The 21,023-nt window shown below is 42.7% G+C and overlaps 1 protein-coding gene across 1 annotated transcript in view; it reads right to left on the reverse strand.

Annotated features, from left to right (window-relative positions):
* Nucleotides 1–924: 924 nt before the first annotated feature.
* Nucleotides 925–21,023, reverse strand: part of fgl1 (fibrinogen-like 1) — a 37,916-nt gene continuing 17,817 nt past the window's right edge. The window contains exons 5-8 of the mRNA XM_041191874.1: nucleotides 19,638–19,735; nucleotides 9,363–9,451; nucleotides 3,308–3,495; nucleotides 925–1,273 (exon numbers count right to left, since the gene is read on the reverse strand). Coding sequence (XP_041047808.1) covers nucleotides 1,111–1,273; nucleotides 3,308–3,495; nucleotides 9,363–9,451; nucleotides 19,638–19,735 — 538 coding nt within the window. The 3' untranslated portion in view covers nucleotides 925–1,110. The remainder of the gene's footprint in view (nucleotides 1,274–3,307; nucleotides 3,496–9,362; nucleotides 9,452–19,637; nucleotides 19,736–21,023) is intronic.

Here is a 21,023-nt window from a genome sequence, read left to right on the forward strand (position 1 = left end):
TCACTGGAATGGTGGCCATGGCTGGGACCACAGAGTCCCACAGGACAAAGTGTGGTGGGCATCTAGCGTTGGGGTCTGGAGGGATAGATCCTGAGGTGCACCTGTGGGAGGGGGTGTTGGTTTGGAAAGGCCAGAGCTTGTGGGTGGGGATGGAAAGGCCCACAGTTGGGAATGGGGGCCCATGAGGGAGGTACCTTCCCCGCATTTTCCCACCTGAGCAAGGCCACCTGCCGCTGTCCTCATAATTGCGGCCGGCCTGAAAGTGACCCTTAAATGGCTATTAATGGCCACTTAAAGACCTCAATTGGGGAAAGAGTGGGTGGGCTGCCCTAGGTGTCGCCCACCCTCCTGCCCCCCACCACCGGTAAAATTGCAGACAGGTTGGAGCATGCAGGTAGGCAGTGGGAAGGCCACCTGGGAATTTTATGAGCCCCCTTGCCTATAAAACTGTCAGCCGGGGCCTGTAAAATTCTGCTGATGATGGTCTCTTCAGCTCACCAGTACTTCACTTGTTTTTTGAGATGTGGTTAGAGGCAGAAAACTTTCATGTGTTTAATCAGTCCAGCTACGCAAATGAGCCTTGAGTGGCTTTGATGGATATAAGATTCACACTTAAAAAGATTGAAGAAATTTGCATTTAACATAAAAGTGCAAAGGAGCATAATATGCTAAAGTTTCCTCAAACTTCATGGCATAATAACAATTGTTGAACCTAAATGCTGAGGACAAAATTCATGCCCAGTTGAAATAATGAAATAGCACTGTTTTGTCTTCAAATATATTTAAGAAAATGAATTTTGGATAAATTGTGATAATATAGAATTTGCATTTCATTTAACATGTATTGAAGCCCCCAAAATCAATCATATTATTGAGTAGTGAGCCACCTGCACTTTGTGATATAATCCAAACATTGTAGCAAGCTTTTAATGGAAAAGAGCAAAAGAATGCATTATTTATTATCATTATTCATTCCAGAAACTTGGCAGAGGAACAATTGTGCAGTACAGTGAGGGATTACAATTCTGTACAATGGGATACTGCTGCTTAGAGAACGCATTGTAGTACAGTAATACACATTTAAGCTAATTTTATGAAAGATTAGAACACTCATTCTGTGCTTGGTACAAATTCAGAAGGTCTAATCTTCATCACTGTGGATTTTAGGGAATACCACCATCCATGCCAGGTATACCAAACAATTCCATCATCTGTCTTTGAAGTAAAAGGTCCTCTGTTGTAATAACGCCCATTCAGGTTGACAGAGTGACATCTATGAAAATCGTTTAACAAACAGTTGTATTTTTAAAAATGACTTTCATGCAATTAACTTATTAATCTGTAAATACAATACAAGATTGCAAATCAAACATTTTATTTTGCTGACCTGTTCAGTTTTTGTATTTCAAAATAACATGAGTAGTCTATCTATGTAGCCTTAAAAACTAATAACACAGAAATTACTGTTTGCAATAATAGCATAAGAATTAACATTTGTTTCCATTGTGTCTTCCTTTGTTTCCTGCTTCTGTGATGTCACCTATTTCTCTCCTTGTGTTCTTTTTATAGTTCCGTTATTCTTTGCCTTATTCTTTTGTCTGTTTAAATCTTTAATTCTTGTGGCAGTTGGATTTATGAATACTGGTTGGTTGCAGTATGGGGTAGTGGTTAAGCAGATGGAAGAATGGCTTTGACTTGAGGGCACAAGATAATTTTTGATGATGAGCAGTGATATTACATGGCCACTGGGTTACCAAAGCAGAAATTTTAGGAGCTGGGCTCCACATTCACCATTGAGAACAACTGTAAATAAGTTCATCCCAGCATACCAGGGTGCTCTCGGTGATATGGAACCCAGGGCTTAGGAAATTCCCCATACCTTAGCCACGTTTGAGAAAAACAAAGGGAAAATTGTGGCCTTAGCAAAGACCTGATGTATCTGAGCCCAGTTAATTTCCAGCCCTCTTCTTTGCACTCACGATCAACTTACCTCTGGGTCTTGAAAAAATTCAATGTCATTATCCTGTTGATAAAGATCTGCTTAAAAAAATGTAAATATTTGTTCTTCAGATGTGGCAAACACTGGCTCCTAAGCATTTCTGATAGCTGTGGCCAGTTGTGATTAGACCTCTTCCAGTTTTCCACTCCTCCAAACCCATCCCACCCCAATCTTCTGGCACTTACCTGAGAATCACTGTCAACAAAGCAAAAGGCCTAAATACGTTTTTGGAAATGGATGAGCTACTTCTGGAGGCACAACAAATGCCGGTAGCTCATTCAAGTTATTGAAATGAGGTCCAAGATCCATTTTGGAGCCAGCCTCAAGCCTTCTGGTTGGGGACCTTGCTGCCTGTGCAATGCCAATTCTGGACCAGAAATTGGTCCCAGTCTAATTTTTACCCCACTATCTCTGGGTTGCTAGTTCGGTACCTTAACCACTATGTTACCATATCTGCCAAATACTCACTGAACATCATTTTTGCCTTACCAGTGATATTTTCATAGATTGCAACTGAAATGAACATTTAGAAGGCAAAATTTTTGCTAATGAACATTGGAATTTTTTTAAAAATTAAATATTTCCTTTGTTTTAAAGGTAGACACAGTACACAGCCCTGTCCAATTAAAAGGAAGATTAATATTATGATGGTTTTATCATTGAAAAATAATTAAATTTGCAATTGCAACAGAGTCAATTTGAGTTTTGGCCATATTTCAATCAGCAATAAATATTATGGAACAGATAATTTGCCCTTTTTAACTGCTTCAATGACCCTTGTTAACTCTCTTCCCCCCACCCCCCCCCCCCCCCCCCCCACCCCCCCCCACCCCCCCCCCACCACCTTCAAGATGAGAAATAACATTCATGGGTAATATTTTAGTGGTTGCTGAATGACAATTTGGAAAATGTACAGCAGTTTAAATCATGTCAGTGCATTTAATTCTTTAGACACCTTCACCTGATGAAATATCTCAGGCAACATTTCCTGGGAAAAATTACATTTATTTTCACGCAGTTTAGTTGAAAGAGTAAACTGGAGCAATGAATCTTCGGCTTACATGCAGATATTCAACTTCCCAGTTTCAAATGAAAGTCTGGGTTAAAGTTGCTCCAGTATTTCTCTCTTGCAAAATTAGTTTTTAACATGGCATGGACATTGGAACTTGTTGTGTAATGGATGGAAACCATCCCCTTTTTAAAAAGTAGCAACTATAAAACCTGGAGAATTCTGGACCGGCATTAATGCCAGTAACATATGAACTATATACTTCAGCAAGAAAAATAATTAATTAATCTTTAACAAACCTGTTAAACCACCATCCACCATTATCTTCTTTTGCGCAGTTGCCCTCATAACGGTCATTGTCCCTGTCTTTTGTGCTGAACCTCATACCATTGTGATTGGCCCACCATGCAACCTCTGGATGATAAGTACCACTCAGTGAGTCTCCTGCAGTTCCTGAATACTCACCAAAGCTTAACTGGTATAAATTCTGTAGAATAAAAATAAACAAAGCACAGATTGGTTTGTTTTCATTAATGTGCTCCTTCAAAGCAATGTTCATCAATAAGAATGGTACCAAAGCTGGTTGAACCTCAGCTCAACCCACTGCCGGATGAAACCACTGCATTGTGCTGTGCCGCTGTTAACCCATGTATCAGATACAGCATGCTAACTTCTTGGTGTGACCTAGATTATCAGATATGCTGCTTCTCAGAACAAGGATTAAAAACAAGGTAGGCAATTCAACAAGGGCACCTTCGGTACACAGTGGCTGCAGGCTTCTGTCGTGACAGATGTAACTGCAGGTTCTCAACCTGATCTCCTGACCAAGAAATAATGGGGTTCACAGGACATCAAGAATTGGATGCATAGATTGCTCTCTGCACCTGAAAGAGTAGGCCCAAGGCTCACCGATCTGGGGCCTCTTTTAAACTACATCTGTGAATTGCAGACACCGAGATGACCCTCGGCAGCTTACTGATGAAGAGGAATTAAAGATCCGATTACTGTGTCCCTCGGGTAAGTAATAAAGATGATTGAGAAGGGCTGTGATCAAGTTGGGAGGGTGCATAATGGTCTGGAGGGAGGGCAATTAGATGAGAAGAGCATTCTTCAATTTTGATGGCATTATATGAGTGCAAGTTGTTGTTGTCCCATTGTCTTTAACCATTATATTAAGTGGCCCATTAGCTTGGGTAATACACTTGAATTTGCACCACACAAGTGCCAGGTGTTATGACCAGGATGGGAGGAATGCGCGAATTATCAAGCCTCACCACTCCGTTCATCGTACCATTAATTTAAATGTTTAATTTTCTCGGCGAAATGGTCAATTGTCTACCTATATCTCTTGTACCCTGAAGAAAAGAGACACTGACCAAGCTTCTTTCAAAAAGCTTCTTTCAATATCAATTTATTATAAAACAAAACTTTTAGCAAGTTGCAAGTACTGGTTAATATACAATTGTAATCAGGAAGTATAACTATCTATTTCTTCCTAAAGGATTCCCACAGCATGCATACACAGACAAACAGATCGCATCTTCCTGCAGGGATGGGCTTTGGAGGATGGGCATTATAAAATAAAGGATAAAGTCCGGAGGGTCTCTACGCTGTCAACCTGGAGTTCCGTCCATTGGATGTCTGGAAGTTCTCACCATTGGTCTCGGCTTTGCTCTTTCCTATCTTCCTCCCTATGATGGTATTGTTTTAATATACTGATATGACACAGCCAATTCTTTTTCCGATGGTCTGGGGTATTTATCAAATAATTTACTAACACTGTTAATTATCTTGTATGGCCCACTGAACCATGCTTTCAGAGGTTCCACCTGTAATAGCAATAACACTAACACTTCATCTCCTGGTTGTAATCTTTGGGTTACAGCTTGCTTGCTTGCCCTTTCTTTCATCTTTGTTTGAGAAACCTTGAGATGCTCTTCAGCCACTTTGCAGGCTCCCGTGAGCTGTTCCTGGAACATGGACACATAAGCTAACATTGAGGATTCATCCTTCTCTCCTAAAAACTGTTCTTTGATTAACTTCAGAGGACCTCTTATCTCATGTCTGTAAATTATTTCAAAAGGGCTAAAACCAGTAGATTCATTTGGTGAATTTCGGGTAGCAAATAAAAGACAATCCAGTCCTTTGTCCCAGTCATGGATATATTCATGACAATACACTTTAATCGTTGTTTTGAGGGTTTGATGGTACCTCTCTAGAGGTCCCTATGTCTGTGCATGATATGCTGTGGACTTTAACTGTTTTATACTCAAACTATTCATTCTGTTCTGAAAAATTTTAGACATAATTGGAACCTTGATCCAACTGGATTCTACTGGTAATGTATATCGAGTACAAAATTGGGTTAATTTCTCTACCATTACTTTAGCTGTAATTTTACTTAAAGGGATGGCCTCTGGAAATCAAGTTACCATATCCATAATAGTAAGAATATACTGGTGTCCTGCTTTCATTTTTGGTCACACACAGTCCACTAACACACTGCTGAATGGTTCCTCAAAAACTGGCATGGAAATTAAGAGTGCCGGTTTGATTGTAGGTTGTAGTTTTCCTACCATCTGGCACGTATGGCACATTTTCTAAAACCACACCGTGTCCTTATGAAGACCTGGCCAGTAAAACTGCTGGTTTATCCATGCTTGAGTTTTCTGTATCCCTGCATGTCCTGCCATAGGAATTTCACGTGCTGTCTATATCTCTTTATTTGGGCAGCACCATTACAAGTATCCACTCCTCATCTATTTCACTTTTATTATAATAACATCTTGGAACTGCCTTAGCTTCAACTTCAGTTTGGGCTGATTGTTCTATCTTACTTAACTCTTGTTGAGCCTCAACTAGAGAAGATTTGTTAAACATCTCTTTTTGGAGTATCTAAGTCTTTAAAGAAAGTTTCAGCCAGCCAAGTATCTGCCTGTGGTATCACTTTGACCTTTGATTATAAACTTTGCTTAGCCATTGCTTGGGTCATCACACTCGAAGGAAAAATTGCTGGAACCTTTTCTTGTAACTGCTCCATCTCCTTAACCTCATTTGGGCTTTCTGTATTTATAGGAGAAGCAACCACCTTTGCTCCAGCTAAATCATTTCCCAGGAGTAAATCAATTCCATTTACGGACGACTTCTGAACAACCCCCACCGTCACTATCCCAGACAATAGGTCACACTTCAAGTGCATCCAGTACAAAGGTATGGGTATATACTCCTTAGTGGAGATATTAATAACCAGGGGGCATAGGTTTAAGGTAAGGGGAAGGAGGTTTAGAGGGGATTTGAGGAAATTTTTTTTAACCCAGAAGGTGGTTGGAATCTGGAACACGCTGCCTGAGGGAGTAGTAGAGGCAGGAACCCTCAACATTTAAGAAGTATTTAGATGAGCACTTGAAACACCATAGCATATAGGGCTACGGGCCAAGTGCTGGAAAATGGAATTAGAATAGATAAGAGCTTGATGGCCAGCATAGACATGATGGGCCAAAGGGTCTGTTTCTGAGCTGTATAACTCTATGACTGTGACTAATACCATTGACTAAAACTTTGGCCTTTAATGTGCTGTCTGGTGGAAAAGCTATGCCTTTCCCCAGCAAATGCGTTTGGGTGGCTCCCATATCGCAATATGATTATAGGTTTAGATGTCTCATCTGAGGCTTAAGGAGTTACTTTTCCTTTAGAAAAAAATTCATTACAACTCTCATGTATCTCATTCATCTCACCTGAACTCTCAGCAGTGTTCACACTCTGTTTCACAGCTGCAGTTCACAGGTGGAGTAAACGCTACAACTTGATGTTGTACTTTCAGTCAGTTACCCTTTTCCTGAATCACCCTTACGTACCCCAAAAAGTCCCACATATTTCCCACGCAACTTCCAGCACTTGGCACGAACATGTCCCACTTTGTTACAATGGTAATACTTAGGCCTTCGAATATCACTTCCACCCTCAGCATCTTCCTTTCTGGCCTGAGGAGGAGTTTCCGGGGAATTCCCAGCTGTCCCTTCTCTTCCCTGGCTACTTGTTTTTCTCTGCAGCCTGTCTTGCTGTTGTGGCTATCTGGTCTACAACATGAGTTCTATCTGCTGGAGGAAGTGAATTTTTAAATTCTTCCAGGAGAATTATTTCCTAAAATCTTCTTTTGTTGTCCCTATCTTTAATGCCTGTATCCAATGGTCAAAATTATTCTACTTTACTCTCTCAAATTCAATATAGGTCTGTCCAGGCTGTTTCCTTATATTCAAATTTCTGCCTGTGTGCCTACGGAGCCAACTCATACGCACTAAGAATAGCCTTTTTACTGCATCATAGTCCACAGAAACCTCTTCTTGTAAAGTGAAGCATAAACTTCATGCCCACCAAACCTGCTTTGTAAGTGCAATATCCAGATTTTCTTTGGCCACTTCATTTGCTAAGCTACCTTTTCAAATGAAGTAAAGAATGCCTGTATATCCCTTTCCTCAAACTTTGGAAGCGCTTGCACAAATTTAAACATCTCCCCATCAGGCTTTGGGTTGGAGGTTTTTTTCATCATCAGAACCTTCCTCAGCATCAGAGTCCTTTTTTTTTTCAAAGCCCAACCTTTTAAGCTGGTATTTCCTTTCTCATGCCTTCTCTCTTTCCTCCTTTGCTAATTTCTCTCTCTCTGGAGGTCAGGTTCTCTTTTCTAGTCTCGCTCCCTTTCTCACTCCTGCCTTTCTGCTTGCTCCCCTCGAAATGCGCTCTCTCTCTCTTTCATTTTCTTTTGCCTCCAAGTTTTTTCATTTGCAACTGAGCCTTAGTCAATTCAATTGACTCACCCCCCTGGGGAACATGGTCTCTTTGGTATCCCTTCCAATTTCAAATGCTGCACTATTATCTCAAACATGTTTCTTTTCCTCACCCCTACGGGTAATCCTAACTCCAAACTATCTGCCAATTCCATTAGCTGAGTCTTGGTTACTTTTTGTAAACCAGTTAGGTTTACACTTTCCATTTGTAGAAAAGTCTTAGCAACTTCCCACACCATTTTAGTTTACGAATGTGTAAGAAACCTGGTCTCTGTCCTTTTATCCCTTATCATTTATTATTTAGTGTCAAATCACCCACTGTCCATGTTTCAAATCCCGCAAGAGCCCCCAATTTATGTTACAACCAGTTTAAAAAAAAAACCCAGGTTAGCAATCACATGTCCTTCCATTCTGTAAAAGAAAACTTCTTCAGTTTTGAGATATATGATTCTAATTTAGGCAATGATCATCTCCTTCAAGAGAGAATCCAGCCATCTCCCCATGATTTTCAACGGCATTACTGTTGCTGAATCCTCCACTTTCTGGGGGTTACCATTGAGCAGAAACTGAACTGGACCAGCCATATAAATATTGTGGCTATACAAGAGCAGGTCAAGGGCTGGGAATTCTGTGAACAGCAACGCACTTCATGACTCCCTAAAGCCTGTCCACCAGCTACAAGGCAGGAGTGTGATGGAATATTCTTCACTTGCCTGGATGAGTGCAGTTCCAACAACATTCAAGAAGCTAGACACCATTGACAAAGCCGCCTGTTTGATTGATACCCCATCCACCACATTCAACATCCGCTCCCTCCGCCACTGACACACAGTGTCAACGGTATGTACAAGATGTATTGCAGCATCTCACCAGCGCTACTTCAACAGAATCTTCCAAGGCCATGACCTCTAACACTTAGGGAAAGGGCAGCAGATGCATGGGAACACTACCACTTGCAAGTTGCCCTTCAAGTCACATACCATCCTGACTTTGAAATATATTGCTGTTCCTCCACTGTCGCTGGGTCAGAGTCCTGGAACTCCCTCCCTAACAGCACAGTGGATGTATCTACACCACATGGATTACAGTGGCTCAAGAAGATGGCTCACCACCACTTCCTCAAGTTAATTAAGAATGGGGAATAAATGCTGGCTGAGAAAGCGATGCCCATGTTCTGAGAGAGAATTTTAAAAATCATCTAATCCATGGATAAACTTGATACATTTTTGACAAGGTTGGTGTTTAGATCATTTAACATTACTTGCTCTTTTTCAAAGCCTGTAAAAAGATTAAAGTAAAATACTGCAGATGCTGGTAATCTGAAAAAAATCTTTGAAGAAGGGTCATACAGACTCGAAACAATAACTTCCTCTCTCCACAGATACTGTCACACCTGCTGAGTTTTTCCAATATTTTCTGTTTTTATTCCGGTAAGAAGATTGTCAGGGAAACAAGTTGCAATTTAAAAGCCTGTTTCCAGTGTACCCATATAAACTGGTCCAACATTACAGATTATAACACAGCAAAGAACACACCATAATTTTGCTCATTCCAGTCATTTCTTCGTCCTCACCTGCTCATTTTGAACTCTGAAACTTCTATACTGGGCGTATTGTTTTCCACCATCCCAGTCAGAGAGATCAAATTTCACAGTATAGTCTCCTGATAGAGAAAAAAAATGAAAAGTTTAATTTTCTGTCTATTCTTGTGTATCTGTTTCAACCATTCCAAGTACCAATAACAAAAAATGTTTCCTAACTTTTCTTCAGTAATAACTATAAATTAATCTATCATCACTCTTTTTTTCCAGCTAGGAGTAGTTTTCCTCGATTTACATCAGGAAAATCCTTAATCTTTTTTAAATCTCTATTAATTCTCTTCTTTGCTTCAGTCAAAATAGTTTGAGGCCAAAAAACAAAGCCACCCAGGTTAATATAAAAGCAAAAAAACTTGGATTTCCAGCATCTGCTGGAAATCCAAAACAAAAACAAAAATACCTAGAAAAACCCAGCAAGTCTGGCAGCATCTGCAGAGAGGAACACAGTTAATGTTTCGAGTCTGAATGACCCTTCAACAGAACTAAGTAAAAATAGAAGAGGGGTGAAATATAAGCTGGTTTGGGGTTGTGGGGTGGGGGGGGGGGGGGGGGGGGGGGGGGGGGGGGTGGTGGTGGGGGGGGGGGGGGGGGGGGGGGGGGGGTGTGTGTGTGTGGGGGGGGGGGGGGGGGGGGGGGGGTGGGGTGTGGGGGGGGTTGGGGGGGGGGGCAGTGACGGCAAGTAGAGCCAGTGATAGGTGGAGATAACCAAAAGATGTCATAGACAAAAGGACAAAGAGGTGTTGAAGGTGGTGATATTATCTAAGGAATGTGCTAATTAAGGGTAGAAAGCAGGACAAGCAATTTCAGATGGCCCTAGTGGGGGTGGGGTGGGGTGAAGGAATCATAAAAGGCTAAAAGGTAGAGATAAAACAATGGATGGAAATACATTTAAAAATAATGGAAATAGGTGGGAAAAGAAAAATATGTATAAATTATTGGGGAAAAAAGGGGGGGATTGGAAAGGGGGTGGGGATGGAGGAGAGAGTTCATGATCTAAAATTGTTGAACTTAATATTCAGTCCAGAAGGCTGTAAAGTGCCTAGTCGGAAGATGAGGTGCTGTTCCTCCAGTTTGCATTGAGCTTCACTGGAACATTGCAGCAGGCCAAGGATGGACATATGGGCATGAGAGCAGGGTGGAGTGTTGAAATGGCAAGCGACAGGGAGGTCTGGGTAATGCTTGTGGACAGACTGAAGGTGTTCTGCAAAGTGGTCACCCAGTCTGCATTTGGTCTTTCCAATGTAGAGGAAACCGCATTGGGAGCAACGAATGCAGTAGACTAAATTGAGGGAAGTGCAAGTGAAATGCTGCTTTGCTTGAAAGGAGTGTTTGGGCCCTTGGACGGTGAGGAGAGGGGAAGTGAAGGGGCAGGTGTTGCACCTTCTACGGTTGCATGGGAAGGTGCCGTGGGAGGGGTTTGAGGTGTAGGGGGTGATGGAGGAGTGGACCAGGGTGTCCCGGAGGAAACGATCCTTGCAGAATGCCACCGGGGCGGGGGGGAGGAGGGGGGCGGGGTGAAGGGAAGATGTGTTTAGTGGTGGCATCATGCTGGAGTTGACGGATGATCCTTTGAATGCGGAGGCTGGTGGGGTGATAAGTGAGGACAAGGGGAACCCTATCATGTTTCTGGGAGGGAGAGGAAGGTGTGAGAGCGGATGCGCGGGAGATGGGCCGGACACAGTTGAGGGCCTTGTCAACGACCGTGGGTGGAAAACCTCGGTCAAGGAAGAAGGAAGACATGTCAGAGGAACTGTTTTTGAAAGTGGCATCATCAGAACAGATGCGACTGAGGTGAAGGAACTGAGAGAATGGGATGGAGTCCTTACAGGAAGCGGGGTGTGAGGAGCTGTAGTGGAGGTAGCTGTGGGAGTCTGTAGGCTTGTAATGGATATTGGTGGACAGTCTATCACTAGAAATTGAGACAGAGAGGTCAAGGAAGGGAAGGAAAGTGTCAGAGATGGACCATGTGAAAATGATGGAGGGGTGGAAATTGGAAGCAAAATTAATAAATTTTTCCAGGTCCAGATGAGAGCATGAAGTAGCACCGAAGTAATCATCGATGTATCGGAAAAAGAGTTGTGGGAGGGGGCCGGAGTAGGACTGGAACAAGGAATGTTCCACATACCTCATAAAGAGACTGGCATAGCTGGGGCCCATGCGGGTACCCATAGCCACTCCTTTTATTTGGAGGAAGTGAGATGCCTGGATTTCTAACAGCAATCATAATGCCTTCATTCGGCTGCAGTCCATTGTGCCATCTGCATTTGAGCCAATACGACAAAGCAGAGGGTGGTTACTGGGCAACAAGACCTGGTGTTCAACTCATGTATACAGACAGCACGCATATAATGAAATGTGATAAAGCAGATTATTGATGTGCAGAAACTGCCTGGACCATTCTGGATTAACCCTGCAATTGGCAGATTAAGTGTGAAGACTCATAGTAATCTATTGCACATTGCACTGTCTCACCATCAAGAGAGCACAGCCTTTGCCACCAGCTATACAGTGAGCAGCTAAGGAGCAAGAGAATGAACAGATGGAAGAGGAAGGAAGGAGGCAACCAGCCCATTTCTGGCCAGGCTCCATGAACATCTCATTCAACTGCAATACCAGTAAACCCACCCCAATTCCCCATTCGCCAACAATCTGACACTTTAATGGCCTGCAACAGAGCGAAGGTAAAGCATCCATTTGGCCACAATGCAAAGATAAAGGTCAACACAAAATAAAAACTCCAAACCAAATGTAGAAATTAAAGCATGCCATATTGCATACAAACATCAACTAATCACCCATGTGCATTTCCATGTGTCATTGCCTACCCTATTGTTTCTACCCTATTGTTTCTAGGACTACCTCAAGTAGTTCTGGCCACAGAACGCCCAGTTTTGGACCGCAACATCTTGGCATAGTTGGCAGCCGTCTGGGCTGGCTGGCTTATAGACAACAGCAAGGGCACTACTGGAGGGAAGATGAATGCTGTCATTCTGCAAAAGGACAACAAGTTTGTGCTTGGGGGTTACTACTGCCCCTGGGGCAGCATCCCAGCAATCTGTTGCTGGGCTGATTGTTGGACTGCTGTGAAACCCTGCAAGCCCCTTTGAACACTGGTATTTGTAGCCATGATGGCAGCAGTTTGAGCTAACACAAATTTAAATATCCCCCCACCCCCCACCCATCAAGACATTGGTTGGTTTCTTGTTTGTGCTGCATTGGAAGCTGAAACATTGACCAGCAGTTGCACATAACGGATGGGCCCATGTGGTTTCATGGAATTGGTCACTACTTCCATGCTGGAGAGAATGGGTTCCAAGCTCTCTGCAAAACCCTGAAACAAACTGGTGCTGGATTTCTCTATGTTCTTTGGAATTACGCACTAGTTTTCTGAAAGGCCTGCCAATGCACCAAATACTTCAATGGGCACGTGCATCAGCCTTCCTTTTATAACCCATACTATTGAAGTTCTCATCAAATTCCTCTGCACAGAACTCATGGGTGACTTTGCCCTCTGGTGAACTGGCACCCTTTCCCCCATCCCTGCTGGAGGTTACTGGTGCCAGGTGTCTTACCACATACAGATTCCCCCTCTATGCTATCCTCTAAATTATACACACAGTCAGTATCTGAGCTGGTGACTGCGAGTATGAAATTGAGTGATGGTGTTTAACAACAGTGTCTTGTTGTGCTTCCACCTGTTGCTATTCCTCTACTGTCCAGCCAGGTGCCAATTCTTGGCTATCTGAAGGGAGAAAGGCATGTGAGTAGGGTTGTGGTGAGGTGAGGCCGGGGAAAGCAAAAGTGCATGCTTACATCGTGCGGTTTGTAAGTCAGAAGAGAGTGCAGGATGAGGGGAAGTGGGTGAGAATACAGTTATCTTCGATGATTTCAGTCCCACCATTGACCTTGTTCTTAGCAATGGACACTCCAGTGTGTCGAGCATTATCTCCTCCATGAGGATAAAAACATGTAGCTGCATCTGGTTATGTTCTGCTGCCTCGATTATGTTCCTTCTGGTCTGTAAGAGATGTCTTGGCAGTGAGTGTGGTGCAATGTGTTTGGATGATGTGGCTGGCAGTGTATGTGAGCTGGGAGATGTGGATGTGAGGCCTGGAGCAGTGTTCAGTACATGACGGTGAGGTAAAGCTCTGAATGTAGCTGAGTTGTGATTGATAGAGATTCTTGGTAGATGAGAAAGTGATGAGTTGAGCAATATGTGAGGCTAGAGGTACAGTTGGTAGGAAATGGCATTTGAAGATACATCCACAGCCTTGGTCACTCATCTGAAGTTATTGGCCCAGATCTTCCGATCAGGATCAGAAATCCTACTTCTGATCCTGATCAGACAAAATAAAAATGCACACATCTTCCACCGATATTTCAGGGTAATTTTCTGATGGAGGATCCTTCTCCTCTGATCCAGTGCAGCAAATCTCGTAGGGAGCAGCGCAGAGAATCCATACAGAAACTACAGCCCCTTTTTATGGCACCAACTGCCATATTCTGGTAAGTGAGGAGTTTAAATGTCCCAAAGCTGCTTTGAAGGCAGCAATAGAGAGAAGTTAAGTGCGTAAGCGAAGTGAGTAAGGGTTGGAGCGAGTAAGGGGGTTGCGTGGGTAAAGTACATGGATAAGAGGGGGTAGGGTGGCAGATGGTCCTGGGTGGGGGGGATGGTTTTAGGTCTAGTCAGGTCAGGTCAGTGGAGAGTCAAGTGGTGTGACTAATCAAGGGTGGGAGGGGGGAGTTGGGTGATGGGGGCTAGTCAGATCAGGTCAGGGGGGTCCAGGGGTGGTGGGGGCTAGTCAGGTCAGATCGGGGGGTTGTCAGGGGTTTGAGGGGGGAGTAGTCTGGGGGGGGAGGTGTTAGTGTGAGTGGTTTGGGTTCTGTTGTGTAGTTACCCAGGTTTTAGACTAGGTTTTTTTCTATTTAACGTTTCCTGAGTAACTATTCGGATAAGTAAGTTACAACTGTCTGAAGTCTCTAACTTTAATTCAGAGTTAGAGATTTTTTCAGAGAATCCCACGAGCAGGGGAACTGCCCATTAGAAGTTAAGACTTCCCGGGCAATTCTTATGGAGTCTTTGCATTGGAACTTCCGAGAGGTCCCACAGCAGATCTTCCAGGGTATGTCCAGTCTCTAATTATCCGGTGACTTAGTAAGGTGAATAGGGAGCAGCTGTTCCCCTTAGTTGAAGGGTCAGTCATAAGGGGGCATAAGTTCAAGGTGAGGGGCAGGAGGTTTAGTGGGGATGTGAGGAAAAACCTTTTTACCCAGAGGTCAGTGACGGTCTGGAATGCACTGCCTGGGAGGGTAGTGGAGGCGGGTTGCCTCACCTCCTTTAAAAAGTACCTGGATGAGCACTTGGCACGTCATAACATGCAAGGCTATGAGCCAAGTGTTGGTAAATGGGATTAGGTAGGTAGGTCAGGTGTTTCTCGTATTGGTGTAGACTTGATGGGCCAAAGGGCCTCTTCTGCACTCTGATTCTGTAATTGGAAGATCTGGGCCAGTACGTCATCCAGGTCCTTAGGGCTTGACTCATGACAGTAGGTGCCACAGCTATGCATTCCCACTGCTTTCTGATAGTATGTCTGGATGACCTTCTGGCCCCCTGAGGAAAGTAGACCCCCCTCTTCCTCTCTACCTCCTCCATTAAGGTCCCCAGTGTGAGAATCATGGAGCATGATCATTTCCCTGTTGTGCCACAATTCACTTTTCTTACTGTTCAGTCTCTTCCATAAACATCTGCTCCAGCCAGGATGCACTTCCCATTTAAGTAGTGCAAGCTAGCTTGAAGCGATGGAGCTTGGCACAAACTTACTGAGTTCCTGCTGAGGCTTATGTCCATGCAACAGCACATTTGGCGCTAGCTGCATGCAGCAATTATACAAATTAGCAGACAGCACGACGTTCTTGGAGCAGACTCAAGGGACCGAATGGCCTGCTCCTCCTCCTATTTCTTATGTCCTTATGGCGGAATCAGAGGCAATGGGCACAAACTAAAGTATACATTATGATCCCTGTGCCCATTTTCAGCCGCTGTCAAATTTTGCCTCACCCCCAACCCCCAAGTATCTTCAGTTTCCTATAATTACAGTTTCCCATCCCTGGCCCCTTTGTGGCATATCTACACTACTCTCACAATGGATTACATATAAGTTTAAATCTGAGATCAATACGTTTTTGATAGCTAAGGATATTAAGAGATATGGAACCAAGTTGAATTGATGGAGTCAGGATTAACGATCAACCATGATCTCACTGAATGCCAGGACAGGCTTGGGAAGGGCTGAATGGCCTACTCCTGTTCCTACATTCCTTTAATTAAAAATACTTTAAAAGCTTTAAATAAAAACTGAAGGAAAAACTCAAAAACCTTAACATACTTCTAAAAATCTGACATATACACTTAAATTACACTTTATATTATATTGCTTACAGTTTGCTACAGGTTCATTGTGTCCTGCAAGTCTGGTCAGGCCAGTTCAGGCCTCAATGTCTATTCCAGTAAGGGGTTATTTTCACTAGGTAAGCCAAAAGGGGATAGGGAGGACAATGGGGCCATGCAGCAAATTGCCCCACTGCCTCTATCACAAAAGGGGGCACTGTATGAGGTCACTGACCACCTCCCCTGCCTCTTCCTCCACCCCTACTATTATTTGCATTGCATGGGGTGAGGATATGGTGGATTAATAAGTCCATGTTCAGTGGAGGCAAAGGAAAATCTCCAAAGCAGTTTTTGGCATAGTGATTTGGTGATAGAAATGAGTGGGTTTCCAGAGGAAAATCCAACCCACAGTAACAAATGCATTCAACAAAATAATTTTTAAAAAAAACCATTTTGAGTAATTCTGGTGACTCTGAATCAATCCTGTAAGCTTTATTTTAGATGCATTCATATGATCTTTTTATCATATTTCTCCACATGTTCCCATTTTCAATTTGATGTTGAAGCACCCATATGGAAAATACTGAAAGGCTTCAAAAAATTGACAATTCGGAGAAATGTAAAACTAGTTGTCTATTCACAATCACCCGTTTTACATTATTGTACAAAGTTAAGATCTATCCATCATTCTTTTGCCAAACAGGTAACCATCAAACAAACCAGTTGGCATATAAAGATGACTGACTGAGCAAGACCTCCCGCCTATATACACCTATAGATCTATGGCTTATAGATGGTTGCACAAAACCAATTTTCCTGTTTAGTTAAGAGTGTAATGTGAGCAGGATGTAGAGCAAAATTGGGATGGGAGCTGTTCTACCAGCCCCTGGCACCCCATGTCACTTCCACCTAAAAAGGCAATGAATATATAATAGGGGGGAATTTGTCTCCCTTCACCTGACAGAAAATATGCAGAATAGGGCTTGTTGAGGGAGAGTCGGGGACAGCTGGGTGATGGGGCTAGTTAGGTCGGGCCAGCAGGTCCGGTGGGGGAGTCGGGTATTGAGGGTTAAAATCAGGCACCTGTTTTTGCCACAGTATTCCTGCCCTGCAGCACAATTTAACACTTCTGTTTTTGTTGGTGACTGAGGTGTCCATTTGATTCAAGTGAAAGCACCATGAATGCATTCAAATCAGATTCCTGTGATGTATATTGGACAGCAATGGCAATCAAAGATGATCTCAGCAAAAATGATCATGAGTTGTCAGTTTGACATACAAACCCAACTGGTTTACTAATGTTCTTCATGGAGGGAAATCTGCCTCCCTTATCATGTTTGTGACTCCAGCCTCACACTAACAGGTTCGACTCTTAACTCTTAAATTGTAGCATAGATAGAAAGAAAGTAACTAAAGTAAATTAACTGAATATCATAAGTTAGAATGGTGGGACAGGTGTTATGTTGCAGCTGTGAGATAAGGGAGCTTTTAGACGTCAAGGCAATCCATGACAAATGTCTCTGCAGGAAGTGTAATCAGTTTGACGAATTCCGAATCAGGATTATTGATTTGGAAGTCGAAAAGCAGACACTGCGCAACATAAATGGGGGGGAGAAAAACCTGGATACTTTGTTCCAGATGACAGTCACATTTATTAGAAGAGGGTCATTTGTATTGGTCAGCACTGAGGGACATGAGGATGTGACTGTCAGTGAGGCAGGTAATGGGACTGAGCAGATAGTAGGGGAGGAGCCTCAGGCTTTGGAATTGTCAAACAGGTTTGAGGTGCTCACGTGGACGAAAGCGAAGTCTGCAAGGTGGATGAGCGGGCTGGCCATGGCTCTATGGTACAGGAAGCCGTTCAAGTGGCTGGCTGGAAGAAAGCAGAGAGTATGCATAAATGGGTCTTTTTCTGATTGGCAGGATGTGACATGTGGCGTCCCACAAGGGTCTGTTCTGGGGCCTCAAATTTTATGATTTACATCAATGACTTAGACGAGGGGAGTGAAGACATGGTAGCTTAATCTGCAGTTGACACAAAGATAAGTAGGAAAGTATGTTGTGAAGAAGACATGAAGTTGCAGATGGATATAGATAGGTTGAGTGATTGGGCAAAGATCTGGCAAACAGAGTTTAATGTGGGAAAATGTAAAGTTGTTCACTTTGGCAAGTAAAACAAAAAAGCAGAGTATTACTTAAATGGAGAATGGCTGCATAATTCTGAGGTGCAGCAGGATCTAGGTGTTCTAGTACACGAGTCACAAAAAGTTAGTATGCAGGCACAGCAAGTAATTAAGAAGACCAATGGAATGCTATCCTTTATTACGAGAGGGATTGAACATAAAAGGATGTTATGCTTCAGTTGTACAGGGCATTAGTGAGACCCCACCTTGAATACTGTGCGCAGTTTTGGCCTCCTTTATTTAAGGATGTAAATGCATTGGAGGCGGTTCAAAGGAGGTTTACTAGATTGATACCTGGAATATCTTATGAGAAAAGGTTGGATAGACTGGGCTTGTTTCCACTGAAGTTTAGAAGACTGAGGGGTAATTTGATTGAAGTATACAAAATCCTGAATGTCCTTGACAAAGGTGGACATCGAAAGAATGTTACCTCTTGTGGGTGAGTCCAGAACTAGGGGACACTGTTTTAATATTAGGGGTCGCCCTTTTAGGACAGAGATGAGGTGACATTTTTTCTGAGGGTTGTGCGTCTTTGGAATTCTTTGCCTCAGAAGGTGGTGGAGGTGGGGTCATTGAATATTTTTAAAGCAGAGGTAGATAGATTCTTGTTAGGCAAGGCAATCAATGGTATCAGGGTTAGGTGTGAATGTGGAAATCGAAACACAAGAAGATCAGCCATGAAATTACTGAATGGCAGAGCAGGCTCAAGGGGCAGAATGGTTGACTCCTGTTCCTATTTCTTATGCCCTCTGAAGTAATCAACTAAGCCACCCAGTTGTATCAGACTGCTGGACTACATCGATTCAGAAAGAAGATCAACTATCACCCCCTTCAGGCAACTGGAAATGGGCAAAAATTGTCAGCTTGGCCATTGAATCTAACATCCCAAAGATCAATTTAAAAAGTGGACAAAATATAACTTTTCAAAAATGGACAAAATTTAATTATTTTGGCACAATGATCATGTTTGAAAAGAGTAATGGAAAATACAAGAGATATTAAAAAGTCTGATATTGTGATGTCAAGCTTGGGCATTAATATCCTTCATCTTGTCAAAAGAAGGATAGGCTGAGGTTGGTAAGAATCCTATCATATTGGAATGCTGAAAAAGTGTTAATTAGAGTAGGAGACTCCTTTCTGCCATTGTGGGAAAAAAAAGCCAGAACACTCAATCCTTGATGACATTTTTATAGCATGAAGGGCTTGAAATTTCACTGCAGGGCTTTTGGAGATGATCTGGGCAGGATATAACTTCTGCCCATCCCATGGAAACAACTCTGACCCCAGCCCACTTTCCAGGGATGGGATATTTAAATATTTTGAGCAGGTGCTTATGACAATCATGGCATGACTGGGATGCCAGCCTCAAGAGTAGGGATGGAAAGTTGCTGCGCATTAGTGCATACTGCAGCATAGATGGTTTTAGTTTTGCCGTACAATCAATTTCTGCAGTAGGGAAACTAGCCATTTAACTCCACTGAAGCCCTTAGCAATGCTGAGTCCCAGAGTCAAAGAGGCATCCTTTGTGTGCAGTGTTCATTTTGTTTTAAACTCTGAAGGCATTAGAATTGATTTCTATTGTAATGAGAATGCTGCTAGGAACTCAGGGCAGCTATTATAACCTGAAAAATCAATTCCTATTTCAGTTAGAACTATTTAAAAAGATACTGACATACTTACCCTGTGACGTAAGATAATTCAAGTTATCATTTCCAATCCAATATTCTCCATTGAGATTTTGGAAGTTTCCGAAACCTTGCTTGTAATCAGACCAGGCTCTAGAAAAAAATGAGCAATGATTACATTTCATTGTTGTTCAGAAGTAAATACATAACAGTATGTATTGGAAAGGGTTAACCTGTAATGGAAGCCTTAGATAAAGTCCTCATCTGGGGTTATTTCAAAAACAGGATTTAGTGCCTTACTGAAAACCTGTATGCTGTGGACCATGAACCAAACCTCACTTTAATTGTTGAAAATGATTTAGGACCTAGCACAATTGAGTATTCAACTGCTGATAAACTTAAGATGTTATAATGGGATGATATCAAATTAACTTCCAGGGATAATCTTGTATGTTATCAAGCTTGACAAGAATGCGGATGCATTATTAATTTTATATATGCACATCCATTATTAATTACATGCTAACATCCATTACTGTTTATACACCAACATCCATAATTCATTAGACATGGAAACACATTAATGCATTAATTGCATTTAAACAGTAACACCCTGTAAAATATAGACATTTGCCCAAAATTCCTGGGCTTGGAAAGATAAATAAGATTTATGTCAGGGAGATAGAAATTTGGTGAAGAATACTTGTGCTGGGATTCTGAGCTGTTTACTTATTGGGGGAGTTGGGGAAGGGTGGGTGGGTAGATGGGATGGTGTGGCATTTGTGGTGGACGTTGGCAGATAGTTATTTACAAGTTTGCAATGAGGTGTTGAAATTAGCTGATGGCAATGATTAACTATATCACAAGAAAATTAAGGAGCCAAACATAAAACATTTTCATTTCAGGTGTCAACACTGCCTATTTGGCATAAAAAGGGACTTCAGTAAACATTAATAATTAAAAGTATTTTAAAAAGTTATTGATCTATTTTTGTTGATTTCTTCAATTTTTGCAAACAGCAATTGAAGGCTTAATTGGAGGAACTATCGAGAAATATTTGATGGAGCCACTAGAATGAGCAAACTCAATTCAAATAAATAGCTAAAATCAGCCCCCCATACTCCCCAGCTCTCTCGCTGGGGCCTGCCAGCCTGGCGATACCACAGACTTATCTGAAGTCTGTCCTCCATGAGCTCCTCTCCTTCAGGGACTGCCTGTAGTCCCAGCAGTGGCCACCCCATGTACCTGCTGCTGCTGGGACTACAGAGCGGCTGGCCAATTGGCTCGGCTGGCAGCTCTCTGAGGTGAGACTTCCTCCCTGGATGGCAGAATTCTTGCCTTTAGCCAAGTGTTAAGTGGTTGCAGGGTAGCTAGCCTTACATGGGCAGGCTTCCAACCAACTTTTCAGCTGGGGGGTACAGGGAACACAGAGATAAAAACA

The sequence above is a fragment of the Carcharodon carcharias genome, chromosome 1 (genome assembly GCF_017639515.1).
Source record: "Carcharodon carcharias isolate sCarCar2 chromosome 1, sCarCar2.pri, whole genome shotgun sequence".
Lineage (NCBI taxonomy): Eukaryota > Metazoa > Chordata > Chondrichthyes > Lamniformes > Lamnidae > Carcharodon > Carcharodon carcharias.